The 26,308-nt window shown below is 42.6% G+C and overlaps 3 protein-coding genes across 3 annotated transcripts in view; 1 reads left to right on the top strand and 2 right to left on the bottom strand.

Moving 5' to 3' along the window:
* The window catches only part of ablim2 (actin binding LIM protein family, member 2), a 103,325-nt gene extending 99,461 nt beyond the window's left edge, over nucleotides 1-3,864 (bottom strand). The window contains exon 1 of the mRNA XM_069159096.1: nucleotides 3,528-3,864. Within this exon, the coding sequence (XP_069015197.1) occupies nucleotides 3,528-3,540 (13 nt within the window). The 5' untranslated portion in view covers nucleotides 3,541-3,864. The remainder of the gene's footprint in view (nucleotides 1-3,527) is intronic.
* A 1,352-nt stretch (nucleotides 3,865-5,216) lies between these two features.
* zcchc4 (zinc finger, CCHC domain containing 4) lies at nucleotides 5,217-15,542 on the top strand. The gene is made up of 13 exons (XM_069159103.1): nucleotides 5,217-5,407; nucleotides 5,835-5,953; nucleotides 6,051-6,133; nucleotides 6,441-6,713; nucleotides 8,048-8,128; nucleotides 12,491-12,563; nucleotides 12,648-12,798; nucleotides 13,302-13,402; nucleotides 13,957-14,078; nucleotides 14,619-14,694; nucleotides 14,806-14,857; nucleotides 14,992-15,139; nucleotides 15,293-15,542. Exons 1-13 carry the CDS (start codon nucleotides 5,320-5,322, stop codon nucleotides 15,414-15,416), a joined length of 1,491 nt encoding a protein of 496 aa, XP_069015204.1. The 5' UTR covers nucleotides 5,217-5,319; the 3' UTR covers nucleotides 15,417-15,542.
* LOC138204009 (tripartite motif-containing protein 14) lies at nucleotides 7,711-12,248 on the bottom strand. Its single transcript, XM_069159104.1, has 7 exons — nucleotides 12,211-12,248; nucleotides 11,500-11,727; nucleotides 10,715-10,810; nucleotides 10,386-10,622; nucleotides 10,260-10,279; nucleotides 10,039-10,169; nucleotides 7,711-9,652 (listed from the first exon to the last, which is right to left on the bottom strand). The coding sequence occupies exons 2-7, from the start codon at nucleotides 11,716-11,718 to the stop codon at nucleotides 9,054-9,056; spliced, it is 1,302 nt and encodes a 433-aa protein (XP_069015205.1). The 5' UTR covers nucleotides 11,719-11,727; nucleotides 12,211-12,248; the 3' UTR covers nucleotides 7,711-9,053.
* Nucleotides 15,543-26,308: the final 10,766 nt, after the last annotated feature.

Here is a 26,308-nt window from a genome sequence, read left to right as displayed (position 1 = left end):
CATCTCACTAATATCATGGATTGTGAACTGATCAGACCTAAAAGAAACTTCCAGCAGTCTCAGTATGTTTTAATTGGACATTTTTCATCATCTTTCTTTGGGTGTTTTCTGAGGCCACAGGGCTGCACAGATCGACTGAATGGTAATTATATTGATCCCAGTTGTCTTCCTTTAGGGAGGCAGTCATAGGGACAACACCAAGAGGTCAGCAGGTTCACACTGTGGAACTCCAATGTATACAAACATGCAGGAAACAGCGAGAAATAGTATCGATCAGGCCTCTCCTTATGTGACCTGTGGCAGTAATCAGATCTGGAATTAACAGGCGATTATCCAACCATCCCTCTCTATTAGTCACTGATAATTATTTCCTGTTGTGAAGGGGCTCAGTGCTGTCAATGTGTCTCAGCTAGGGACATGCCTAGGAACATGCCTAGGAACTAAACACTAGGAACTCGTGCCTAGGAACTAAACACTATCTCACGTAACTTCAGTTTCTCTCCCCGAACAGGTAATAATTTAGATAAAGTGGAAATAAAAGAATGCAAACAAGCCTGCTGGTTGATTATACTGCTTACGTTCTGTCATCATACCAAGGCAGTTCTTAAAGGTTTGTTTGAATGTGAACCCACCACCGCAGTGGATTAACCAGGTAAACAACGTCAAACTCAAGTGGCACAAAACAACCACACTGAGACAGCTGTAAATACTGAACTCTCTCCTCTCTTCTCTGTCTGTTTCCATGGAAAACATAATCTGAACTCAGGGCTGGTACTTTATCCAAGAGTCCCGAGGGATCACAGAGATCTTGGCCTCAGGTCAATAACTTATATATTACTATATAGCTGTGAGCATCAGGATCAGGAAAATTCTGCCTCTGAGGTGGACAAGAAACTCATAGTAACATTTATTTGCCAAATTGATTCTTCAGTAATATGTGAACAGTGGCTAATTTGCATAGTCAGCCAATGGAAGTAGTGATGCACAGTGGGTTACGATGGATGAATCATTCAATTATTCAACTGCAGCCTCATTCTTATACACTGTTTGTAGTTAATGATATTCCTTTACTCCGGAATGAAACAGACCAGCTTGATGCCAGATGTGACAGAACTCTGACAAGATATAAAAAAGATGAGAACAGGATTGAAAATTTATGAAGACAGAATTGTGAGGGAATCAAACTTCTGTCTCTGTCACACAAAAGGTTTGAGGTTTATTATATTGCTATACCCTCAAATGAAACATAATCAGTACAAGGTTGGAAAAATATCAGGGTAGGACCAGGAAACAATCAGAACAGGATTGACAAAACAACTGCGACAGAATTGGGGAATGATCAGGACAGGGTGGGGCCAGTGTGAGGACACGGGACTGTGTGGGCTCAGGAAAGTTCTGAATCTGGCCTGAAAGAATGTGAAGTTAAGTCCTGTTTCCCCCCAAGGAATCTGAAACTGAATTGAAGCTAATGAAAGGAAACAATCCCAGAACAACATTTTCCAAAGCTAACAAGATGATCAATCATCGAAACACGCTGCCAGAGTTCCTTTCAGCACCACTAAGCTTCCAAATGAAGGAACCACCTATGTATAAGTTGCTGTACTTGTTTTCAGACACTCCCACTTTATGGATTAATATCGACGTGTCTGCAAAACTAAAAATTTTTTTGTGAGATCTGTCTAACAGGTAATACTGTTTATCTGGAGCAAACTGGCCCGGCATGTGGAGACCAGCGGTCATCACACACAGGTGGACATCTGAAATTATTTTTCTTCTCATATCCACTCACACATCCAGCCAACATTCTTCAACAGGTGGAAAGTCGAACGTACGTGAGGCTTCACAAAGACAGGAGACAAAGTCCCAGACAAACAAACTGCTACGTTTGTTTTTATAGCAGTTTACAGGGGTGTGCTAATGACTTTCTTCTGTCTCAACCCACAGATACACCGCAGTACTCTCATCAGTAGCTACAACTGCACCGGCCTTCTCATTAAACCGAGTGCTGTCCATGCTTTTCTGTATCAGAACTAGATCTATGATGAAGTGCAGTCTCTGTTCTTAATAATGCTGATTTTATACTTCTGACTTTTGATTCCAAGTTTGCAGATTAGAATTATTGCAAAGACAGAGCACAGCAGTCTGGGAGACTGACTTAAAAATAAAAAAAAGTATTTAGTTTAAGTTATTGTCTAACAACAGCCAATATTACACAATATTTGTGCAATGTCAGCATGCCAGGAAGAACGGAAACAGCTCCTGGTATTCTAACTTGAAAGTATTTAAACATTCCTGCAGCCATTTTGCTTCTGGTAAAATGATTTAGCTGTCAGAAATTACTGATTACTCCAATGCAGCATTACAGCTCAGCTGTTTGTATTTATGGTGTAAAGATCGTTAGCAAGCTCGTTAGCATACAACCTGAGTGAATGTCATCTGCTAAATCAGATCCAAAGTTGGATCTTTAGAAATGTGTGGCACAAGTATTTGAGTTTATGTGGTAATGACTCACAAATCTCTATTGATAATATACATACGATGTAATCTAATTTAGTATGTAAAATGCATTGTACATTATAGCTCCGATGTTGAAATTTCTGGACTGAGATTATTATTGAATTTTTGATTTATGATAATATTATCCTCTATAAAATCAAATTCTCGTACTTTTGCACATTTGTAGAAAACAATGGTCTCTATTGCCCATGTGGAGCTCCCCTAAGGTCCTTTAAAATGTCCATTCGGTCTCCTTGGTGGAATGTCAGCTCGTCTAACATTGGTATTAAGTTTCTTCATTCATAGACTACAATGTTATTCAACATAAACACCTTAATCTAGAGTCCAGTCTTAAGCCACTATACTATATTATAAGTCTTAATGACATTTTATTTACAACCACGCCCCATGATAAAAAAAAATAAAAAAAATTATATTTAGAAGTTTGGAATTCCTGTTGTGAGTTTTACTACGGATATTTATTTGCCCATGTAAAACACAGTGCAGTGCAGTTGGTGCAGGACGTGACAGTACACAGGCTTTGGATGAAGATCAGCCTCTTGTTATATTAGTTGAATCCTCCTCCGGGACAAAGCCAGCTGTGGCAGCAGCCCACCAATAGTCAGGCCCGATGTAGACTAACGGCTATGCTTCAGTATAGCAGGAGTGACTGCAGAGCCACTGTGGGCGTCTCTACATCCTGTCTAATTAGCCCACATGGTGTAATTTGAAACTGTGTCCTAATATCAGACATTTAAAATAACTGTCATCTTTTTTTTTTTTTAGGTGCATCCAGATGAGCCTTCAACTAGCATTGCATTACATAGTGCTCAAACCTATTTAAAATGCATGTTATATTACACAATCCCCGCACAATGATATTATAGTGATGAAACAATAAATGAAAAATAGCATGAGCTGAGCACTCACAGGAAAGGATTCTTTTAAGAATATTCCAGAGGACATTACGGGGATCGTCCCCATCACTATCAATAATAAAGGCAGTGTGCTGTACAATAGAAGGGTCTTACCAGTGCTGCTCATGGTGCCAGTCAGATGTCTTCTCCAGTCAGATGATAAACAGTAAATAAGCCTCTATCCACATTGACAGTACATGGATGATGCCAGCAGCCGCAGAGCACACGAGCCTCAGTGGCAGCCAGCAGGATGAAAGAGAGATGTTCGCCCGGGGGGGAGCGCTGCGGAAAGCCCGGCTGTCCCTGGCTGCTGAGGCCGCGCAGACCTCCAAACACCGCCGCACTGAGAAGACAATGTCCCGCATACACTGCAGGGCTGCTGCGCTGCCTCCCTATACAGCAGACGGTGCAGGTTGGGTGTGGGCGCACGGTGGAGGGACGCGACTGAAGTCAAGCTGGAAACAAGAGAGGATACAGTTCACGGTGGGACGTTTCAAAATAAATGTCAGTTTAAAAGCGAGGACATGTTTGGACCGGAGAAGTCTAGAAACTATCAAGAGGGACCAAGGCGCAAAGATCTGCTGTAAATTGGTGCCCCGACTGATTCCCCCCCACCGAGTCCGTGTTATTTATTTGTGTTCATTCGAACACACACGCACAATGTAAACGTAATAACAAAACTGGAATCTATTTTGACACAGAATCCCAGATATGACTGTAACGCTATAGATAATAATACCAAACCTACTTGTTTCTTACTGTTCTAGTTTTATTTAGCCTAAATAGTAAAAGTAAAATACCCTATATCATATAAAATGCCCGAAATCAATCAAACACAATTTGATTTTGATTGAAGTAAAAAAAAAAAATCTGAAATCTGTTACAACGCCAAAACAAAATATAAAAAGATTTAGAAATCTTGTGTTTTCATATAAAATGCCCGAAATCAATCAAACACAATTTGATTTTGATTGAAGTCAAAAAAAAAAAAAAAATCTGAAATCTGTTACAACGCCAAAACAAAATATAAAAAGATTTAGAAATCTTGTGTTTTCGCGCATTAAGCTTATTTTAATGGTTTTACTTTGAAGGGGGAAAAAAGTCCAGAGCTTCCTGCCTTTCGGTTCGGTAACAGCGGGCATATTGTCACTTCAGCATCCAGCAGATTGCTCCTGGGCAGAGTCCTCGGGTTGACAGCGCCACTGCGCTCCTGGCGCGGGATACACGGGAACTGTAGTCCCAACAAACCAAAACAGCGACTTTTAATGAGCAGCATGCTGCTTGCTTTTGGATTTCGATCCTGTTCGGTGACCAAAGCGCATTATTCTGTGGCTGCCGTCATAGGACTGTATACACGAATACATTTGCGCATATAAAGCCAATCGGTCTAAATCTGTGTGTTTACAGTGTTCATAAATGTATGTCGAAATTATTTGAATCTACATTTTTAAGTTTTTTTTTTTTCTTTCTTTTTAAATGAAATGTACATACAGGCATATTCAGCAGTCAAAGGCAAAATGTAATCTTATTTTGCCCCCGCACGACTAAAAAAAAAAAAGCCAGGATACTCAATGACTGGTGATTCAATACTTTCAAAACAGAATCATTTTAAATAATAATTATCACAATGTTATTACAATAACCTTTCCCCAAGATACAAAAGGATGTCTATTTTAATTGAAATTGAATTCCTGAATTGCAGAGTAATCAACAAATAATTATGATTACAGATTCCGGTTCGTGTTTTGCATTCTGGCCAAGTGAGCTTTTCGTGCGACACGCTTGCTGCCCAATGACGTCAAATCTGCGCGACTGACATGTCGGCATGTTCCGATCGACAGGCTGAATTTCTGTCGTTTTAAAAGGTTAAAAGTTAAAAAATCCTCAACTTTGTAAACTTCACGACATGGACGTTACCGAGACACACGAAGAAGACTTGGGAATAGAAATTGTTCTTCCGGAGGGCGGTAAAACAGCGCCATGTTGTCCGCATGGTAAGTCTGACGTTAGCTCGGGGATAAGTAGCAGCGTGACGCCAAACTGCGTTAGGAAATTACCTGTTTTAACGCTGCTTGGTTCCTACATCTAATAACACTTCGAACAAGAAGATCAATTTCAATTTACGAGTAAATTAAAGCCTATTCATAAATTCGGCGGACGGATTTAACATAAAACAACTTGGCGTGTCCACAAAAAAAACCAGATTAACACTCCCGGTCATTGGGTGTGTTTTGATAGCGCCACACCACGCGTGCGACATGTGCGTCTAATATGTGAGCCCAGCTGTAGCTAAACACGTACTTCTTCTTGTGTGACTGTGTTTAGGGTCGTTAAGGTTAAACATGAATATCGTTGTGTTCGGCTCACCTTTTGAATGCCAGGGCAGCACCGACGGTCTCATCACATTTTGCGTCCTTTAAGGTCCAACGTTGCTGTTTGAGAAGGTTTGTGAAGGAGGAGAGGGAGGCAGGAGGTTCTACGCCTGCTCAGCCTGTCGTGACAGAAAAGACTGCAACTTTTTCCAGTGGGAAGACGACAAGGTAAGGCTGTCTGGACTTCTGTCAGGAACCTATAATATGATGTGTGACGTTTGAATGATCTGATTGACACATTCGTTTTAACCTCCTTGCTTCAAAGGTGTCCGAAGTCAGGCTGTTGGCCAGACGGGCGGAGAACCAGTTAAAGAGGCCTCCTTTCACCCAGCGGGAGTACTCGAACAGGTGAGGGGAGTCAGCTGCAGACTGAAGAGGAGGCTTGTTAACGGACCCGTCCTACGTCGGTTACCTGCAAAGTAACAGGGACTTGATTTGTTTTCATAGAGAAATATAGTTTTACACATGCGAATGCTGACTTTAAGCAGCTGGTCAGTTGTTCACTGATAAACAAGAACAGGGAGATTGTTAATTATGCCTGCGACGTGACAAAATACTCGCCCTTGATTTGTTGTGGACCGACTTTAACCTCAAGCAAATTCAGAAGCCACAAAACTGAGAATATTTACTAACTTTTCGCACACTTGTCCGTCAGGTTTCGTAAATTTGCCTCTCTGCCTCTACATGAGAAGAAGTTCTGTCAGGACTGCCAGCTGCTGCTCCTGCCAGCGGAGCACAGCGCTCACTCCGCTCACAGGTCCTCAGCGGTCACCGCGGCTCAGCTGAGGAGGCCCAGCGTGCTGCTGCGTCCGCTGGACAACAAGAAGAGCAACGCCCAGTACCTGTTCACCGACCACAGCGCACACTTTCTCCTGGACACGCTGGCCGGCCTGGGGTACAGGAAGGTGCTGTGTGTGGGGACACCCAGGTGAGGAGGGTGTTGAGTCTTATCTGAAATATCCAGTCAGTCCACCCAAATCACAGAAACGTCTCTCAATAATTTGCAGGCCACACATGTACCTTAAAAACATAAATAGAGTCTATAGGTTATTTAAACTAGGTAATTAGATTGTGACAAACACAGCACTGATGTTTGGAACTCTCTGGATGGCTGTAGTTGAATCTTCTCCCTATCTAGTTATGCCACTCTGTTATTCACCCATTCATGTTCCTTATATAATTTCTGCAGTGTCACCATTCACTCAGAAAGTATTCAGACTCTTTCATTATTTTTTTTTTTTTGCACACTTTGTGCTTTTACATGAAACTGCACTTCTTACCAAACACTGAATAACAATTACGACATGAATTTATTAATAATCAAAAACTGAAATCTGTCATGTGCAAAAACATTCAAATCATTAATTCAGTAGTTTGTAGAAGCATCTTTTGCAGCAATTAGAGCTTTGAGTTTTCTTGGATGAATCGTTGGTGTCTCCAAACATTTCCATCTCGCAGTTATTGAGGCCACTGAGCTCCTGTGAGCTGTAGAAAGGCTTTTAACCCTCGACCTGATCTGTGCCTCATGACAGTTTAATCTCAGAGGTCTACAATGGATCCGTTTTTTTCCTGACATGCAACGCGAACTGGGGGATCTGATGTGTCTGTGTGCATTTTTAAACTGTCCAATCCATTCAGTTCACAACAGACGAACTTCTGTCACGTTATCGACGCAACTCAAGGATAATTTATGGAAAAGGGATGGAGCTGAACACGTGTAGGAGGTCACTGCAAGGAGCCCGGATACTTTAGTCAAAGACAGATTTCACTTTTGGATTTTTGGTTCATTTTAAATAAATGTTTTCATTTGTTATTGAGTATAAGCCAGTTGAATAAAATACCTATATTATTGATTTTTAAAAACGTACAACACGGGGTTAAAAAAAATGAAGAGGTCCGAATACTTCCTGTTGCATAAAAGGAGATTTATTTTTTTTTTAATTCAAATGGTTGACAAAAGGCTTTAACTCTTAGTCAAAACTAGGACCAGTGATGTGTCACACTGATAATTTGTGGCCCATTATAATATCAATACAAATCTGTTTTAAAACATCTAAACATTGAATTCCTCTGAGGTCAGTGGACAGTTTTCCTTTTTGGAACAAATTACTCAACATTTCAATTTGGATTTAGTTGTTTTATTTAACTAATGGTAACAAAATACAAGTCAAATATTTTGAGTGGTCAAATCTCAATAAACGACAGTCATTTCAAACAAATATTCATGTTTTCATCAGTAATGATTGTTGCTGTTTGTGTCAGACTACAGGAGCTGATCAAGCTGAGAAACCAGGAGCAGAAACAGGAGCCAATGAAAAGTTTGCTGCTGGACATTGACTTCAGGTTAGTTTGTCTTTTTTGTTCTCTTATATCATGTTGTATTCTTCGAAGTAGCTGCTCAGAGTAAAAGCTGTATACAAACCACTGTGTACAAGCTTTAGGCCGTAAAAGTGGTTTTAAGTACACATTCACTCAGCAGGTTGGTTGTTCCATCATCGAGGGAAACTTGCATCAGTTGATCAGGATTCTGGGGGACACAGGTGATCAGGACTCTGTGGGGGACACGGGTGATCAGGACTCTGTGGGGGACACAGGTGATCAGGACTCTGTGGGGGACACGGGTGATCAGGACTCTGTGGGGGACACGGGTGAACAGGACTCTGTAGGGGCCACAGTTGATCGGGACTCTGTTGGGGCCACAGTTGATCGGGACTCTGGGGACACAGTTGATCGGGACTCTGTTGGGGCCACAGTTGATCGGGACTCTAGGGGACACAGTTGATCAGGACTCTGGGGGACACAGGTGATCAGGACTCTGTGGGGGACGCAGGTGATCAGGACTCTGTAGGGGCCACAGTTGATCAGGACTCTTTGGGGGCCACAGTTGATTGGGACTCTGTAGGGGCCACAGTTGATCGGGACTCTGTGGGGGACACAGTTGATCGGGACTCTGTAGGGGCCACAGTTGATCAGGACTCTGTGGGGGACGCAGGTGATCAGGACTCTGTGGGGGCCAAAGTTTTAACGTGTTGTTTTCCAAATTATCCGAAACAGCTTTGCAAAACCTGCCACCTCTGATTAATGTCAGAGATTTTTGGTGTGTCGCTTCCTCGGCTGCTGTGATTGGCAGGCCTAATATTCACGCCCGTCCATCAGAGTTACTGCATTCATTCAGACTTGTTCCACGTTGAAAGTGACGCGGACATGTCACCAGATTACCGTTGGAGCTTTAGTCCTGGTCCTTTTCCTCCGTGGCACAACTGTACCTTCATGGGGAGTTGAAGTGACTGAACTCCAGGTGGTTTGGCCAGATCTGGTCCTGCGGTGGCCTCAGGAAGCGCACAGCGGGGTACAGGGGCTCGGTGAACTGGTGATGAGCCCTGTCGAACACCGGCGTAACGGCTGCCGAGAACCTCTGCAGGACCACCATGGTGTCTGCATCATAAAACATCACCTGACCTTTATTGTAATTCACCCACACTCCCACTTTGCTCAGCGGCGCTTGCCCGACAGTTTGACACGCCACGTGCCGGTCGTTGTGCCAAGCAGTCAGACTCCCGCCCCGCTGCTCCACGCACCACGAGTTCCTGTTGCGGCCCAGTTTGGGGCCCTTGTCCCGGCCCTTCCTCGCCAGGTTGCCGTAGGCCACGCCCACAGCCCAGGCGGAGCAGCAGCTGACATCGACCTCCCAGTAACTCTGACCTGCCGCGACGGGAGACGAGCCCAGAGCACAGCACACCTTGTCAAACTGGAGGGGGTGCTCTGGACCTGAAACGGCGGGGGCCGAGAAGGACAGGCCCCGCCCCTCGGGGGTCACTTTGATCTGGGTATGGCAGCTCTGCCTGTCAATCACAGTGGAGGAGGAATCTGAAATGAAACGGGGAATCCAGAGATTTTTTTTTTATTATTTATTTTTTTTTTACCTGGTAACCATCTTTCTCACTCATTTCCTGTTGGTTTCTGTCAGAATGAAAGCCCAAAAATGATTTGACAAGGCTGTTCTCTTTACCAGACATCACGGGTTTAATTCTAGCCAACCACAGAGTAAGTGAATGAGTGACAGCTGTTACGACCTACCATTTGCAGCGTTGCGGTTTGTCTGAACAGAACACAACATAACTGAATATAGTGGGGTTTCGATGACGGTTGAACGTGTAACACGGTTGCCACCTGCCCAAATGAACCCGACTCACTCACCTTTTTTGCTGCAAGTGAACGAACCCGATAGCAGGTAGAAATAATGGTCTTCGTACCTAGCAGCAGAGTCTTCCTCAGCAGCTGGGCCCTCAGGGTTTTGGAGATGGAGGAGAGGGTTTTAAGAAGCTTCTCGAACCTCTCGCCGTTCAGTTTGATTTCCTCCTCGAAGGCGTCTGCTTTCTTGGGACTGGAAGAGTGATCGCATAGATGAAAGCGAGGTACGGGCGTACAGGAGGAAAGGCTGAGAAACCTTTAAACCTCGTTTGGATGGTCTTACCTCACATTCTTAGCGTGACCCTTTAAAAGGAAACAGAAGAGGAAGCAGTTGTTAAACACAGCAGATGAGCACCTGCCTTCAGTGTCTACTTTTAAACGGTGTTGTTGGGCAGGATTTGAACCGGACCTTCTCGTCCTCCGCCGGCGAGGCGCTCCTGCCCAGCGCTCTCTCGGTGCTGCTGATGCTCTTGTTTATCTGGTCCCGGTGGCATGTCCAGTCCTTCAGAACCAGGTCCAGGCTGGTCCGTGTCCGTCTCAGGTCCAGCTCCAGAGAGTCCAGGACGACCTGCTCGTCCTGCTTCAGTAAACGCCGCATGTTCTCGAAGTGCTCTCGGACCTGCTGCTTCATCACCTCTGTGGTCTTCTTCAGGGGGAACGACGGGAGGTGCAACAAAAGGACTTCAGAAACCGCATGCCATCAGCCCGTGTGCCGGTGGTGCTCGGTTCTGTACTTACGGAGAGGTCTGCTTTGCGTTTCTTCAGGGACTGGATGTGAGCCTCGGTCTTGGATCTCTCGGTCTGCAGCTCCTCCTTGCGTCTGGTTAACTGCTCCTGCGGAGAATATTTTCACGTCATCGCATCATCAGCTGTTCATCACAACATCAATTTTCAAGAATTGCTGACGATAAATTTGTGGCCAGCAAAAAAAAACAAACAAAAAACGGTTTTATTTTTATCGATTGTTTTCGACAGGCGTTCAGTTTAAGTGTCACGCGTTGCACAGTAAAGCATAAAATCCTCACAGTCGAGAGTGTTGCAAATTTCCTCGTTTTTTTTGATTGACAAAAAAAAAATTGACAAAAAGACGTGATTTGATTTTCAAAGTAAAAGCAGACGAATCGTCTGTTGAGCAACGCGGTGTACGGAGGTGACCGCAAACCACAAAATTGCAAGGAATTAATAAAAGGTGAACACTAGGCGTGCAGCTGACGCATATTTTACTTATTGATTAATGCGATGTCCTAAACGTATTGATCTCCCGGTCGGTAAAATGGGAAAAGAGAATGAGAAGTGTCCCACACGATTCCACAAAGCCCTAACGATTGTTTACATCCAATCTCATTCGTTCTTCATCCTAAACTATTCCGGAGGTGGATGTTCCACGTCACGCGAGTGCATGTGCCTCCAGACTGGGACAGTATTGCACACCGTTAGCTCTGCCACGCCGTTGTCCGGAAACGTGTGTGAAGTACGTGAAATCCCTGAGGCGGTATCCCCCGCCCGTCGGCGCGCGCCTCTACCTGAGACGGCTGCTCGGCTTTGGCCGCCTTCCTCTGTAGTTTCGGCGAACGCGGGAAAGGCTGAACGACGCCGTCGCCGTTGGAGTCCAGCGGGGTCAAGCACGACACATCCTGCAGTAGGCTGCGGATGCCCGCGGAGGGCGCCGCCAGATCACTTTCCACCGACTTCGCCGCAGCTGACCGTCCTCCGCCGACGGACAGTGACTCTCTCTCTGCCATTTCTGAGGGCTGAAACGAAACGACAACCGCGTCAGACTTCTACCCGGAGATATTCGATCTTTTTTTTTTTTTTTTTTACTTTCTTTTAAAGCGCTTTGCCTTTTCGCTTTCGCTGTGTACACCGAGTGAACCGGTTCCTCGGGTTTCTGGGCAGTCTTGAGAAAACCTCGTCTGATCATGCCAAGCTTTTTTTTTTGTAGAAACCCTGTCCGGGTTCGTGGTCTTGCTTATCAGCCGAATCTTTTGCAAATAGAAGACGCTTCGACAGCTTCCTGACTGTTTTGCCCTCCGATGTACAGAAGTTGCACATATCGTGTACAGCTGCGAAGTACCACGTTTCTTCTCGAGTCAAACAATTCATTGTTTACTTTCGAACAACCTCCAGACCTCTCTGCACCCTCCAAAAGCCGCATTTCTATTACAAATAGTCAAATCCAGAATATATTATACTCTCTGAACGTGATTTAAATGAGGTTTTTAAGCCGTTCTTACCCGGGTTCTCTGCACGATGTTTCTGCTGTTTTGTTTCTGTAAAGAATGTGCGGTCTTGGAAATGCAGGAGGGTGTGTTTCTGTGGAACAAGCTTCAGCCTGCTGCACACACTCAGACAACTCATTGTCACCTGGATACACAGCCCCAGGATCCGCTGTGCGTTTGCTCGCTCGGAGTGCGCACACAGTAGTTACGTTCAAACTTGTTTGTGTTTCCCATTCTGCTAAAAGAGAAAAAAAAACAAAAAAAACACTCATAATAGGATTTCTTTGCGTTTCAGATACGGACAGTTCTACAGTCAGGATGAGTACTGTCATTACAACATGTTCAACCATCACTTCTTTGGTGGAGAGGTAAGAGTTTAGTTGCGTCCCCGGCCGCGTATAATACAGCGTTCAGTTTTCAGCTCTGTATGATACGGTCGCGTCTCTTGTCAGGCATCCAGCGCCGTCCTGGAGACGTTCCTCAGAGAGACCGGCGGGGAGAAGGCGGTGATGGTGGCTGACCCGCCGTTCGGCGGCCTGGTGAAGCCTCTGGCCAACAGTTTCTCTCTGATATCGCAGACGTGGAGGACACTGCAGAGCTCTGGTCAGCATCGCGGTGGAGTTATCGCCGTTATCATTCATGTGTTTGTCACATTCTTTTCTCAGCTCCCCGATACGTTTAGTTAGATGATTTCAAAACGGCGCAGCAATAACGCAGTGTTAAATAAGGAATACAACGCACACAATTCTAACTACAGCAAGACCCGCTTTACTTTGCTGACTTACAACAATTTAAAGTTGTATTAATTCATTTTTGGACACCGGGGTTAAACATATCATTTAAATGCATTCATAATATAAAATGGGTATGGCTAACATGTTAGCGAGCATGCAAGGGGCAATCAAAAAGTTCTGCTAAAATACTCCACTATGTTCACCAGCTGGCCACCAACTGGAAGTTTATTTCGAGCAGTGAGAGTGAACCAAACCGGCGAGGCGTACTGTTTGCAAAACCGAAACAATGAGCTAAAAGAAGCTCAACCGCTGTGTTAAATTGTAAGTCCAGTGTTTGATTGTGTGTGTGTTTGTGTGTTTGTGCGTGTGCAGACGACTGTAACAAGGACATGCCCATGATGTGGATCTTCCCATACTTCTTTGAGCCCCGCATTCTGGAGTGTCTCCCTTCGTTCACCATGTTGGACTACCAGGTACCAGCAGTAACGTCAGCTCCCGGCTAATATTAGCCTAAGCGACTGAGAAAGACTTTTAAAAAGGATTTGTAATACACTGCTAAAACTAATAACATCACCAATGACTGCAGTGCAATAATTCCTGAAACACGGCCCTCATTAGTGTGACGTGTCGCAACATCTGCTTGGAAAAAGCTGTAAATCCGATTGGCTTGGGAACTCTACGAGTTCTCTGACGCTGACACGGCCACCAGCGTTTGGTTTAAAAAGATTTATTCGAAAGTGCAAACTGATTTTTTATTTTTTTTCCGAGTTCAAATTAGACCGTTATTAAAGGGAAGAACATAAGTGATGATTCTCCTCAGTTCATTGTTAATAAATATGTTTGGTACACCTGCCTCACAGCTGCAGCACAGTGGCAGTGACTCGCGCCCTGACTGTGATTTTATTCAACTACGAAGAAGCTCCAGGCCGTGCTTCTTTTTGGAGGCCTCACTATTAATAAGCTGACGTCGTCTTTACACACGATTAGAATGGACCATAAACCAATATTTGCTTTTGTTCCTAACCAGGTGGACTATGACAACCATCCTCTGTATAAACATGGGAAGACGGGCAGGAAGCAGTCGCCTGTCAGACTCTTTACCAATGTTTCAGCCAGAGACGTCGTCCTGCCCAAAGACGAGGGCTACAGGTAAAACACGCTCGCTCTGTCAGCTCTGAACTACTTGTTGATTTTCAATCGGTCCTGGTCCAGAAATAGCAAAGAAATGTCTGAGGTCGGCGGTGGCGAGATGGTGCAGCGATTGACTGCCGCCTCACAAGCAAGAAGGTTTCTGGGTTTAAACCTCAGCCGAGGCCTTCCTCCCGAGTGCCCAGCTCAGCCCTCCCACATTGGTGATTTTCAATTGACTGTAGTGTGAATAGTTGTAAGGTGAAAGAATCCTCGTCCTAAACCTTAAACAGAATTTCAGGTCGTATAAAATTGAGCCATTTTAAACAAGGGATCTCTTAACTCATCACTCGCAAGCTGCCAGTAGCTCATTACCCGTTTCTGAGTAGCTCGCTAACGGCCGCCTGGCGTGTTTGGTGATCCATTTGAGCATTTTTTTTTTTTAATTTATTTATTTATTTCATGAACTAAAAAAAGAAGTTGAACAAATTTAACGCCGATTGCGGGCCGGTGCAAAAGTGTATTCCTAAATTGTGTTCACATTATCCCTTTGTCTTGTAGATTTTGCTCCGCGTGTGAGCGATACGTCTGGTCCCTGAACAAACACTGTGCCAAATGCAGCCTCTGCCCATCCAAGGTATAAAACCACTGCACATACATGTCATCGTATTTAAGGCAGTGCATAAGGTTGTTGTTGTTGTTTTTTTTTCCCATGTTACGACTCATATTTTCTCTCGGGTGTCTCCAGGACGGCCGTGAATGGAAGCACTGCTCAACCTGTGAGAAATGTGTGAAACCATGTACGTACATTTTTGCATAATCGCATCTGACATGGTGAACACTGCTACACGCTTACGACGAGTCCAATATAGTAAAAGTCTGAGCGTGACTTCTTTACCCAGTGTTTGGTATTGACGTGCGCATTCATTTGCAGCCTGGAAACACTGCCAGTCCTGTGGTCGCTGTGCCCTCCCCGACCACCCGTGCGGCCAAGATCGAGGAAAGCAGGGCTGCTTTAACTGCGGCAGCCTGAAGCACAAACGCAGAACCTGCCCTCTCAAAGACACGCACAGGAGCAACAGGTGAGCCGGAGAAACGCTGCTGTCAGATGTTAAATCTTCTCTCCCCTTGCACGATTTCATTATTTAATACGGGCATGTTCCAAACTGTTCCTCTGAGTCACGGTGTACGTGTGTGTGTGTGTGTGTGTGTGTGTGTGTGTTTTCCTCCTCCAGTTTCCGATCCAAAGCCAAGGCTGGAGGTAAAAAAGTATCCCGTCGTCCCCTCGTGAAGCCCAAAGGGAAGAGGAAGTCTGGAGCAGCTCGCCGAGCAAAGAAGTTGGCTGCTCAGTCTGTGTGACCTCAGCGGTCGTGCTATGTCTCGTCAGCTATATAATCCCGGGCGATGGGCATTTCTATTTTCTATTTGTTAACAATGATTACAGCTGTTGTTGTAGAATAAAAAAGTAAATATGAAGTGAAAATAGACCTCGATTTCTCATTTATTTGGTGAACTCGCAGCCAAACTTTGGATTTATTCTGTAGATGGCAGGAAAACACTCATGAAGTCAGATCATCTACAATATACACACCTGCTACTGTTATCCATTGTTACTGTCAACTCTGTACCTCTTAGATTGATGTACAGTATGTACATGTATCCAGTGTTGGGTAATAACTAGTCTACATTTACAGAGTTAGGTCATTTAATTACAAAATAAATGTAATATGTAAATAAATTAGTAACTATTCAAAATGTTGTTGATTACAAAGCGGTTACATCTGAATAGATACAAATTTTTATTTTACTTCGTTTACTGAATAAAACAGCCAAAATGCTTTAACATTGATGTGCCCAACATAGAGTACAACTCCAAAATCTTTAGTTTCAGGCACTGACCTGGTTTGACAGCTTTTTCCTTCAGTGTTTTTTTTTTATATAGTAATTTTCCAGATGTCATCCAACATATCTTAAATTTGACATCCTTAAACCTTACCTGACCACAAGACATGAGCCGGAACCAGCCGACTTTGTCTCGTCACACCACATGGCGAGTTTAGCTTTGGTCACCAGATGGCAGTATGGTTTAGGTTTACTTCTGTTACTCTGTTGTCTCGTCACTCTTGACCGTGCTTGAAAACAGGAGATTTTAGTGGTTAATGCTACATCGGGGGGGCGGTATGGTGGTGCAGTGGTTAGGACTATCTAAAAGCTTCAAGGCTCAAACCTTTCTGTGTGGAGTTAGCATGTTCTCCCTGTGTCTACATAGGTTGTTTTGTTTTTTTCGGGTACGAATTCCTCCGGTGGTGTTAGGTTTCTAAATTGCCCATCGGTGGGAATTTGAGTTTCTTTCTTTGACTGGAAACTTGTCCAAGGGTGTCTCCTACCTTTCCCCAAAGTCAGCTGGTAGAGGCTCCGGCCTCTGCGACCCTGTTCAGGATAAAGCAGGTATAGGGGATGGATGGATGTTACATTGGGTGCCATTTGTACTAGGCATTCGTTTTACACCTGACAGCCCCATCGTGGTTATCCCGACACAAAGTGCCACAGCGTAAGGTGGCTTCAAGTAGAACAGCACGTGTCTTATAAACTAGATAGATGGGTGTACAGCAAATCCTGCCAGACTCATGCACTGTAGTGGTGTGTATGTTTATGGTGATGATGGGGAAAAGACAGATCCATCATGAGTGACACACTGCTGCTTTAAGTGTTGTTTACCCGGTCTGAACAGTGAAAGCAACCAGAGACAGCAACACTTCCCCCCCCTCACTGTGGATATACAGTATACTGTGACTGGTTTTACACTTTTATTTTGAGAGCCATATAAACTATATGATTCTCTGCAGCTAAAAATAAATAAAATTAGGTGGTTTTTTTTTTGGTCTTTACACACCGAGTTATCGATTCTTAACGGGCCAAAATCTGAGATTAGTCTTGTTTTTAATGTCTTGATGTGTTCAAAACTGCAAGTGCACTAACCGCTTTCCTCTTTTTATGTTGTGTTATGTTGATGGACCTCAGCATAGCCTGAAACCTGAAGAGCTAAACGAGCCACATCCTGATCTCAGAAATACCTGAAATAACTACGTCTTACCATATTTTGTAGGAATGAAATTACGTACCACCGCCGCCACGTACTGTGGCTTTTGGAAGTTGTAATCTTTTCACCACCGATCACTTCTCTGCGCTTTCCAAAACTGCTACAATCACTGTTAAAAATAATCACGTTTTATGGTGTGACAATGCTGTGGTTGAGGTCTGGTTTGTTTGAGGCACAAAACCACTTGGTTAGGGTTAAGGGAAGACAACGGTTCACGTTAAAATGGTTACTTGAAACGTGGTGTGCACTAAAGTTCCTATAGTTCGTTAAAGTTATACGACTTACGTTGCCATGACGACAGTAAACCAGCGGAAGGAAATGGGAAGCAAATAGCCGAGCAATCTCCTGCCGTCCAAATCCATTGTTGCTGAGTTCTGCTCAAATGAGTCAACCTGACTAATGACAGTTTTGGGACCTGAACACGAAGAGGCACTGACCCTCTTATGTTTGACCACTTTCAACACACTCACATCCACATGACTTACTTGAACCTCGATCGATAGCCTCCGTTAATTAAACAGCAGGCAGTTTACTTTGATACTGGCCCGAAGCCCGATGCCATCCTTGAGCAACCTTGACATGTAAATCATCAGGTGTCAGCACCATTGTTCCACCCACTGCGTCTTCAACTCCAAATTTGTTGTAAGGACTCAGTTTTTTCAAGCAACAAACCTCTGACCAGTGGCTCTCCTGTTCTTCTTTGTTTCATGGCGGTTGACTAACAGCATTTTGGTGCGTTAACACCACTTTCTGAATTGGAGTGCAGATCAGAACAGCTAGTGTATAAATATATCAAATTTCCCTAATAAAGCCTTTTCTAGAAATGTAAAAAGCCCCATGCGTCATCTGCACTCCTCTGCAACATTTCTCTCGTGTCATGTGAATACAAATATCTTTCTTGTTGATATACAGGACAGTATAAAAATACATGATCTTCTGTCTCAGTGTTTAGGCTGGTGTGTCCAAGCTTCATCCTTGATATAATGTCCTCTTCCTTTCTATTTCTGTCGCTTCCAGGGTTATTTGTGATGTTCCTTGTTTGATAGATGAGTAAAATGAATGTGGATAAAACAACTTTATAAAGTGACAATATGTCTAATGTTGTGTTTTCAGTTCGTTCTGCTGCCACCTACTGGCCAAAAAGTCTATTAATGCAGCTTTAACCGCAAATGCCTTCGGTGTCAAGTCAAATTGTGACACCGCAGCAGCTTTAGGTCTTAGGGAAATCATACAAGTAATGAACTACTTAAATATATAACAAGAAAAATACGAAAGAACACCAACAAAAGCAGGGAACTCAGGCAGGAAGGGGGATAAAGCCAGCAGAGCGTTTAAAGAGCCGAGCACTGATGTGTGATTCAAATGCTAAGCAGGCAGAGAAAGATTTGTATCTGACAGCCTTCCTTTCTCTGAAATGGAAATGAGATGGAAAACTTCAGGGAAAAATCTAATTAGGTGTTCAATAAAATGTGAAAGAATTGAGCTTTTTTTTCCCCCTCTACACCAATGTGTTTTATATTCACACATCAAAACAGTGACCAAAGTGGAAGGTAATAATGCAGGTATATGGAAAGAAAGAGCAGCACAGGGTTGGGGTGGTGACCATAGAGATGAAAGGATACAAACAGAAGTGTGGGCTATAAACACTCTAAAATGTGTATCCGTTCTGTTGCTTATTCAAAACATAATCAAACCAATTCACACTCTGTGATGTCATTATATCATCATTATATTAAACAACATTCCTGACCGTTTGAGATGGTGATAATGAACAGAGTCTACAGCCATGCAAGTGGTTCTATGAGACTGGTTCATGTTCGTTATCATAGTTGTTGTGCTGACATGTTAATGTCACACAGATCTTGTTTACCATGTTCATTATCTTAGTTTTGGTGCTGACATGTTAATGTCACACAGATCTTGTTTACCATGTTCATTATCTTGGTTTTGGTGCTGACATGTTAATGTCACACGGATCATGTTCACCATGTTCATTATCTTAGTTTTGGGTTTTGGCAGAGTATCATTGTTTCTGAAGGTGCTTTATTTGATCATAGATCAAAGTAGTGAACAGACTGAAAAGGGGAAAAGTCTGTGTCCAGGATTGATAAATGTCTTTTGAACCTCTCCATTCAGTACATATGGATATCCAAAGGATAAGTGATGAATTTATCATCGGTCAACAATCCACTGGGGGGAGCATTCTGTAGCACACCTTAGGTTAAACCATTCAAAAGTGAACTTCTGTATAAATCGCTGCACAATAATTCAGTCAAATTCATTTGATATCTGTTGAAATATCTCAGTCTGGACAACCCTATGGCCCTGCTGCTAGCATGGCTAAAAACATAAATTCATTGATACCAGGGTCTTCCCTGCCATTATAAAGCTTAGGTGGTGCCCAATGGGTGCCATGCATAAGCTGAATCGTTATGGAGAACATCAAAACTACCTAAATGATCTAATGCTCGTGTTTATTTCCCGTTAAGTTAAGTGGTCAAATATAATGTGAACTTGCACTTTTTTTTTTTAAATAAGTAAAATTTGCTGGCCGAGCATCCCCAAACCCCAAAAGCCTGCAACATTTATAAGTCTGTCTGTTCTACAGTCTCTTCTTTCGTTTCAGTGAAAATGACTGAAGTGAGATGAACTGACTGAACACTATATTATATTAAATAAAGCAGATGTTGACACTGGAAACCATCTTACACTGTCCTTTGAGGACATAATATGTTTAAGAAAAAAAGGTAATAAATCAATATATAGCAATATATAGCAATAATAGCATAGGGAGAGGTTAGACGTTGAAAAGTTACAACATCAATATAGTTAAAAAAAAAATAGAGGGGCATAAATGTCAGATTTAAAACAACATTAAAAAATAGATCATAATTAAAACAGCATGCAAAATCTGTCATTATCAGGTTAATATGTCACTTTGGTTTATGACCAAATACCTGATAAACTAATAACAATCCCATGAACAACTTTGTAGCTAAAAAATAATTTTGTTGGTACTCTTTTTTAGTGGCTCAAAATCTGCAAGAACCATATTATTTTAGTTGATATGTTGCTCACATTATACATAATGTCAATAAAGCTGTTGAGTCATGTTACTACAAAACAAAATTAAGTAGCATTCCAGAAGGGTTGATCAATTACACACAACGCACAAACGGCAATAACTGGAGAGGCAGTACGGGCCCATCAGCAATTTAGTGTCACCAGGCTCTGTTACAAGTTAGTACATGGCTAAAATGGTTTCCAGAAATTAAAATATATAATAAGAATATAATGATACAATAATACGGACCTTTATTCCTCTGAAAGGGCAGATCTGATAATAACCAGAAAAGTTCTGGATAGAGTATGAGATTATCTTGTTCTAAACAAAAATGACAAGACACTTAAAATAGCAGAACACACCTGAAATGATTCAATAAAGGTTACAACAGAGGATGTGTCAAAGAAACCAGCTGATGTATTCAATCTCCACCAAAGCAGTGTTTTGATAAAAGAAAAAAAAAAAAAAAGAGGTGGGGGTAGCTGAAAGGAACCGAGCAGAAAGAGATGGTTGTCGGTTCTATTCCCATCCTGTCTGAAAGTGTTTCCTGTTTGAACCCTCTGACCTTCTGAAGCAAAGGGTTTTTGCAGCTGCTTTAATCTACCGAGAACAAAGACAGATGCTCCCACCCACCACAGTGGGTGGTTACACACACACCTGCTGGACAGACACCCAGCAGGTCCTTATGCTGTGTGCTTTTTGGGTTTTGCCACACACATGTGCACACTTGAAAGCAAATATAGGTGTATATGAGAGACATAACTGACATGCACAGACATGTTACTGTTACTCCTTCACACACATAAGAAATGCAGATCCAAGCATACACACTCATGTTTACTTTCATCCATTTCCTCGAGTCGAAGAAGGATGATGGGGATGCCATCCACCTTGTTTACGAAGGCACCAAACAGCCTCCTGTTCTCCATCCTCCGGTTGCAAAGGGGTTGTTTAGCCAGACCATTAAAAGATGTTGTCTCAGTATCATGGCTATGCTGCCTTAGTCTTGAAAACCATGTTTTGGAAAAACATCAGCTTGTGGTTTGGTTAGGCACCAAAACTACTTAGGGTCAGTAAAAGTTTTTTTTTTTTTTTTTTTTTTTTTTAACAAATCCATGTTGCTTTTTCATGGACCGTGGCCGCCTGGATGAAACCAAATGGTATACGACAAGTCCAGGAATGTTGGTTGGGAGTCTAAAACACCAAATATCTCAAACCAGCCAAGATTTAAAATTCTTTAATTTAGTGTGGATTTAGAGCACCAGAGATCAACATGTTTCACTGGAAGGTATGGTTGAATAGCATCTGTTAAAGAAAGTCAAACCAGTAGAAGACTACTTAATATCATTAAAATCAGATATTTCTACAGTAATTGGTGTAATTAGAAAATTCGCTTGCAAGGTTAAAGTAAATCTGAGCAAAATTTCTTTCATCAGTTCAAAGTTGGTGGATTTTATCATGTGAATACAACAAACCTTCTTGACACTGCTGACGTCTGAGAGAAAGGAGAGCCAGCATCCAAAATGGAGGAAGACATCGTAGCATATTACCTGTGTTGCACCATTCACTTTTATTTAACCTTTCTCTGTTCAAATTCAAACTGTGCAAATGTATTGTCCTGATAGTAACAAAGCTACAAGCTGATGTTAATGACCATCCTTGCTGTTTGACTTTCTAGCGGGTTTGAGCCTTAACAGTAATAAGATAGTTCTTATTTTCTACAATTGGAGCCCAAAAGAAACAAGGAGGTGAATAAAATAAAAAATCGACAGTGTTAGGGTTAAATCCCTGTAAACCTGAAACCTGAAATCCCTTACCTGCCTACTGGGACAAAATACATTTTTAAAACTGAGCGGAGTATGGGATTTGAATGACAAAGAAAGGAGGACAAAATTTAGATAACTATTCCCAATTAAACTATGTTGTTTTCCATCCTGGGCCCGAGGGTTGGCCACCAGAGTGCTGCTTGTTTACAGTCGACTCATCTAATTTGAGACTGTTATACACCCGGGAGGTGAGGTGAGTGTAGTGACTACTGATCCCGGAGTTTGGACTAATCTGGTCTACTTTGTCACATCCTTCTTTACTTTAAAAAAAAAAAACAAAAAAAAACAGCTAAGAAAGCAAAATGCCAACAAGTATCCCAAATCTTGTCAGGGGAGTAAGTGGGGGAAAAAAAAGTGGTCCCAGTGAGTGGACAGCCTCCCTGCAGGCCTGCACAGTATCCCAGCCGGAGAGGAGGAGGAGGAGAGGAGGAGGGAAAAGAGCTATGATTGAAGGAGATAGCGGTGTGTCGCTGGAAGCTGGTAAGGTCCCTGGCGTGGGACACTGGGAGCAATTATTATGATCCCATCTCTGCTTCCCTCACTTTCTAACGTTCTCTTTTTATTGCAATGTTTTTCTCTCTTTTCTCCGGTTCCAAAAAAGGATACAGCTAAAGCCTGAGAAAGGAGGGTACGAAAACAGTGGGGAGAAACCCGCAGAGGAAAGCCCCCCCTGGCTCCATCAGTGCATGTGTGTGGGTGTATGTTGAAGCAGAGGTTGCTCAGCAGAGCCAGAAGGACTTCTTTCCACCACCATGGGGTGAGTACATGCTCGAGTGAGGACAGGGGCCGCCGGTTTAAACAGACCACAACCACATTTATCCATGAGAGAGTTCCCTGTTGTGTGTGTGTGTGTGTGTGTGTGTGTGTGTGTGTGTGTGTGTGTGTGTGTGTGTGTGTGTGTGTGTGTGTGTGTGCGTGTGCATGTTAGGGAGAGTGATGAAGGAAGGAGTGTCGTGCTTTTTCAAGGAGAAAAAGTTTGTACGTGATCCTGCAGTGAAGCAGAGTGCCCAGACAAGTGTGTGTGTGTGTGTGTGTGTGTGTGTGTGTGTGTGTGTGTGTGTGTGTGTGTGTTATTTGAGCAGACTTGTTACTATAATTGACTACATAATGGAACAATCTGAGAGTAACTCCTTCTGAAGTAGACTTTTACACCACACTGAAAGATAAGCGGTGCTGGCATTTAAAAAAAACAACTTAAGAGGAATGCTGTCTCACAGCCACAAAAGGGAATTTCCAAGTGCTGGCAAAAAGTCCAGAGTCACTCTTGTTTTCCCTCCAATTGTGTCCCAACTATTTATCCTCCAGTAGAACGGCTTCATTAAACGAGTGCCAGGCTGAGCATATCAGCTCTCACACTTTGATTACCCCTCCTCTTGGATGATTTTTCACTTCAGCATTGCCGCCCACAGAGGCTAACATAAATAAATACATGCCGACACTTAAAAAAAAAAAAGAAAAAAAAAGTCAGCGTAGATCCCACAATCCTGCATCGCACGCCACCAGTCCCAACGAGGTCGTTGGACTCGTGGGACTCGTGGGCTGAAACTGAGACGTGTCCAGGAACTGGGAGACAGAGATCGAAAAGCAAAGCCAAGAAACCCTCACCTTTGACCCCTTCCTTTTATGAGTGGACTACTTTGATTGGGCGGGTCGGCTGAGGGAAGTGGACAGTTTGGCTTGCTTACTGGTCAGTTTTTCTTTTGTATTCTCCATCCAATGTCCCTTTTGGTGTCTTTTTCACCTTTTCAACGTCAGATTCTTTCTCTCATACATAACTGAGCACACATCAGCATCACATTCTTCCCCATGTTTTTTTTTCATCTGACCTCAGGATTCTTGAAATGTTTTCCTTCTCAGTCTCTAAGACAGTTGATGTGTTGTGGTGGCTTATCAGTGAGATTTGGAGAGATTTCCATCACATGTTGTTGGCTACCTGAGCCTGAGGATGAGTTTGTTCTGACTATATAAGGCCTCTGTCTGCTCTCCTCTGGTCCTGCTCCTTGTTCTGCAATTTGGCCTGCTTAATAGTGGAAATATCTCAAAAGGCCTTATTGTCTTTGTTTTCACCACTTTGGATCAGAAACGTGTATCTGCCAAGTTCTTTATAAATGATCTGCGAAGTGGATGGGATGTAGCACACAGGGCTGGTTTAGCTCTGTGACTTGATGGAGGAATTATAGGTTTGGTGGGAAATGAGGCAAAGTGGAAACTGTCTTTGCTGCTAAATCTCTGGAAGCTATTAAAGTAGAAGTTCAAAAGATCGACAGCTTAGTTGGTATTTTGCTTCAATTTAGGCCGACTCACAGCACTGTAATCACCAACGTAGAGTGACAAAACCACATGTGAGCTACCTGCTTAGGATTTAAAGATGCAGTTTTAAGGTCAAATGATGATGTAATGCAGAAGGTGTCACATGTGGTTGCAAGCCTGCAGAAAATTAGTACCCAACCGTAGGCATACGGAACAGTTAAGCACAATGTGTTCATTCTGTTCTCTCAACCTCATTTTGATTTCAGAGGAAAAACTGTGTATATTAACTGTTCTGCAAGAAAGCAGACAGACAAAATTACTTAGAACTATCTGGTGAAGAAAGCAGTACATCTAGTAAGGAAAATATTTTTGATCAAAAATAAGTAACTCTGAATACCAACGGTGCTCCAAGTCCTCACAATTCACGCCACTAGAAACCAAAGAGAAACTCTCTAAAATGATCTATATATTTGGATTTTTGACATTTTATTTATCCAGCACAGCATGCTGCAGTAGCAGCACTGATTTATAAAAGCCTTTTAAAGTTGCTATACGAAACTATTCAGCAAAAAAACAAAAACAGTAGAATTAATTTGGTGTCATGTTTGTGTCCACCGACTCATGAGAAAGGACTTTTCTGCAACTGAAAGCAATGCTGATTAAAGAATGATACTGACCCAAAATGCCCTTAGGTCCAAAACCATAAGCTAAAACGTTCAGTGGAGCTGAAAGGAACTGGAGAGTTGGTGTAGATAGTTTGGTTATTACATCTGAGAATTGTCACAGTATATTAATTTTAGTCAATAATACAATAAATATTAATAAGAGCTGCTTGAGATGTGTTTCACACAGCCAGCAGGAAATTTCAGTGGATAAATACTTAATCCTTAATGTATTGTTGTTGGCATAAAAGTTTTCAACTTTATATACTGTATAATAAGTCTGAAAATACTGGACTCTGCCAATAAAAATACTGATCAGAAAAAAACATTTGCTCTTGTTTCATGTTTGCTGGATGCGTAAACTGTTTGCCAACATGTCAGCAATAATAATTTTGTACAGTGATACAAGGTGAGTTTTTTCTGGTTTATTTTACTGGCCCTTAGTGGTAGAAAGAACTATGAATAACTATAAACTTGAAGCAAGTATTTTGGTTCCATAATAAACAGTTACTTTTGACATTTCAAGCATCCATCCGTTACAAACACACTGATCTGTTTCAACTGTAACTGGGGCCATGCTACATTTCTAAATCCTTATTGGATATAAACTGTGCAGTCGTGTGTGTTTACAGACGGATAGATTTTCTCTTTCTCCAGCGGGTGAAAACCCTTTTGGATGTAACAGTTTGATTAATGGCCCGGGTCTTTGGTAAGATTTGGATTAGGCCTGCGAGCTCTGCTTGGAAGTTATTACTTTATAATGGGAACATGTAAGCAAAGGCCATGTGCTTTTCATCAGTCCAGGAATGACAATTTCATAATGAAAAAGAAAGAACAAAGCAAGATCAAAGATTCACAAACAGTATGTGATATTTGGATATGGACGAGTGCTGGCATAAATCTGTGTTTTTCTTGTTTGGTTCATATTTCCACTGTTAACTTTCTCTCACCTCCTGTCTTTTTCTCTTCTTTTGGCGTGGCTGCATTCATTTCTGTTGAGGTTACATGAGTCACTTATTCCCCCGGGGGGTGACATTGATGGAGCCAAGCACTCATTGTGTTCATCCTAGATTTCCATTTCAGGATGCGTGCTATTCCAAGCCATATTTGGTTAAAAATAAGCCTAAATAGAACTAAGATGAGATGTAGAAGAAAAACTGTGATCTCGGCAAAGAGGGGAGGGGAGGAAATGAAGGGAACAGATGTGGAAAAGACATTCTACGCCTTGTTTAAGTCTTCTAGATATCTGCTGAATGTGGCAGACTGTGCCAGAAATTACTCAGAAAACTTTTTAACATCTTGAGACAAAAACTCAGGTGTACAACTTTTGTTTACTCTTTTGTTTTATT

The sequence above is a fragment of the Embiotoca jacksoni genome, unplaced genomic scaffold, assembly GCF_022577435.1.
Source record: "Embiotoca jacksoni isolate LCO1_2020_lvr unplaced genomic scaffold, fEmbJac1.0.p SCAF_24, whole genome shotgun sequence".
NCBI lineage: Eukaryota > Metazoa > Chordata > Actinopteri > Embiotocidae > Embiotoca > Embiotoca jacksoni.
The sequence above is the reverse complement of the archived record's forward strand: the minus strand, read 5'-3'. Positions and strand labels throughout refer to the sequence as shown.

Bases quoted from the DNA above. Each gene is read 5' to 3' on its own strand.
- zcchc4 (XM_069159103.1), top strand. From the start codon at position 5,320: ATGGACGTTACCGAGACACACGAAGAAGACTTGGGAATAGAAATTGTT. The intron at 6,714-8,047 runs GTGAGGAGGGTG...TGTTTGTGTCAG, and splicing joins CTGTGTGTGGGGACACCCAG to ACTACAGGAGCTGATCAAGC. The intron at 8,129-12,490 runs GTTAGTTTGTCT...TTTGCGTTTCAG, and splicing joins CTGCTGGACATTGACTTCAG to ATACGGACAGTTCTACAGTC.
- LOC138204009 (XM_069159104.1), bottom strand. From the start codon at position 11,718: ATGGCAGAGAGAGAGTCACTGTCCGTCGGCGGAGGACGGTCAGCTGCG. The intron at 10,811-11,499 runs GTAGAGGCGCGC...TATTCTCCGCAG, and splicing joins AAGCCGAGCAGCCGTCTCAG to GAGCAGTTAACCAGACGCAA. The intron at 10,280-10,385 runs GTCCGGTTCAAA...TTCCTTTTAAAG, and splicing joins CGCCGGCGGAGGACGAGAAG to GGTCACGCTAAGAATGTGAG.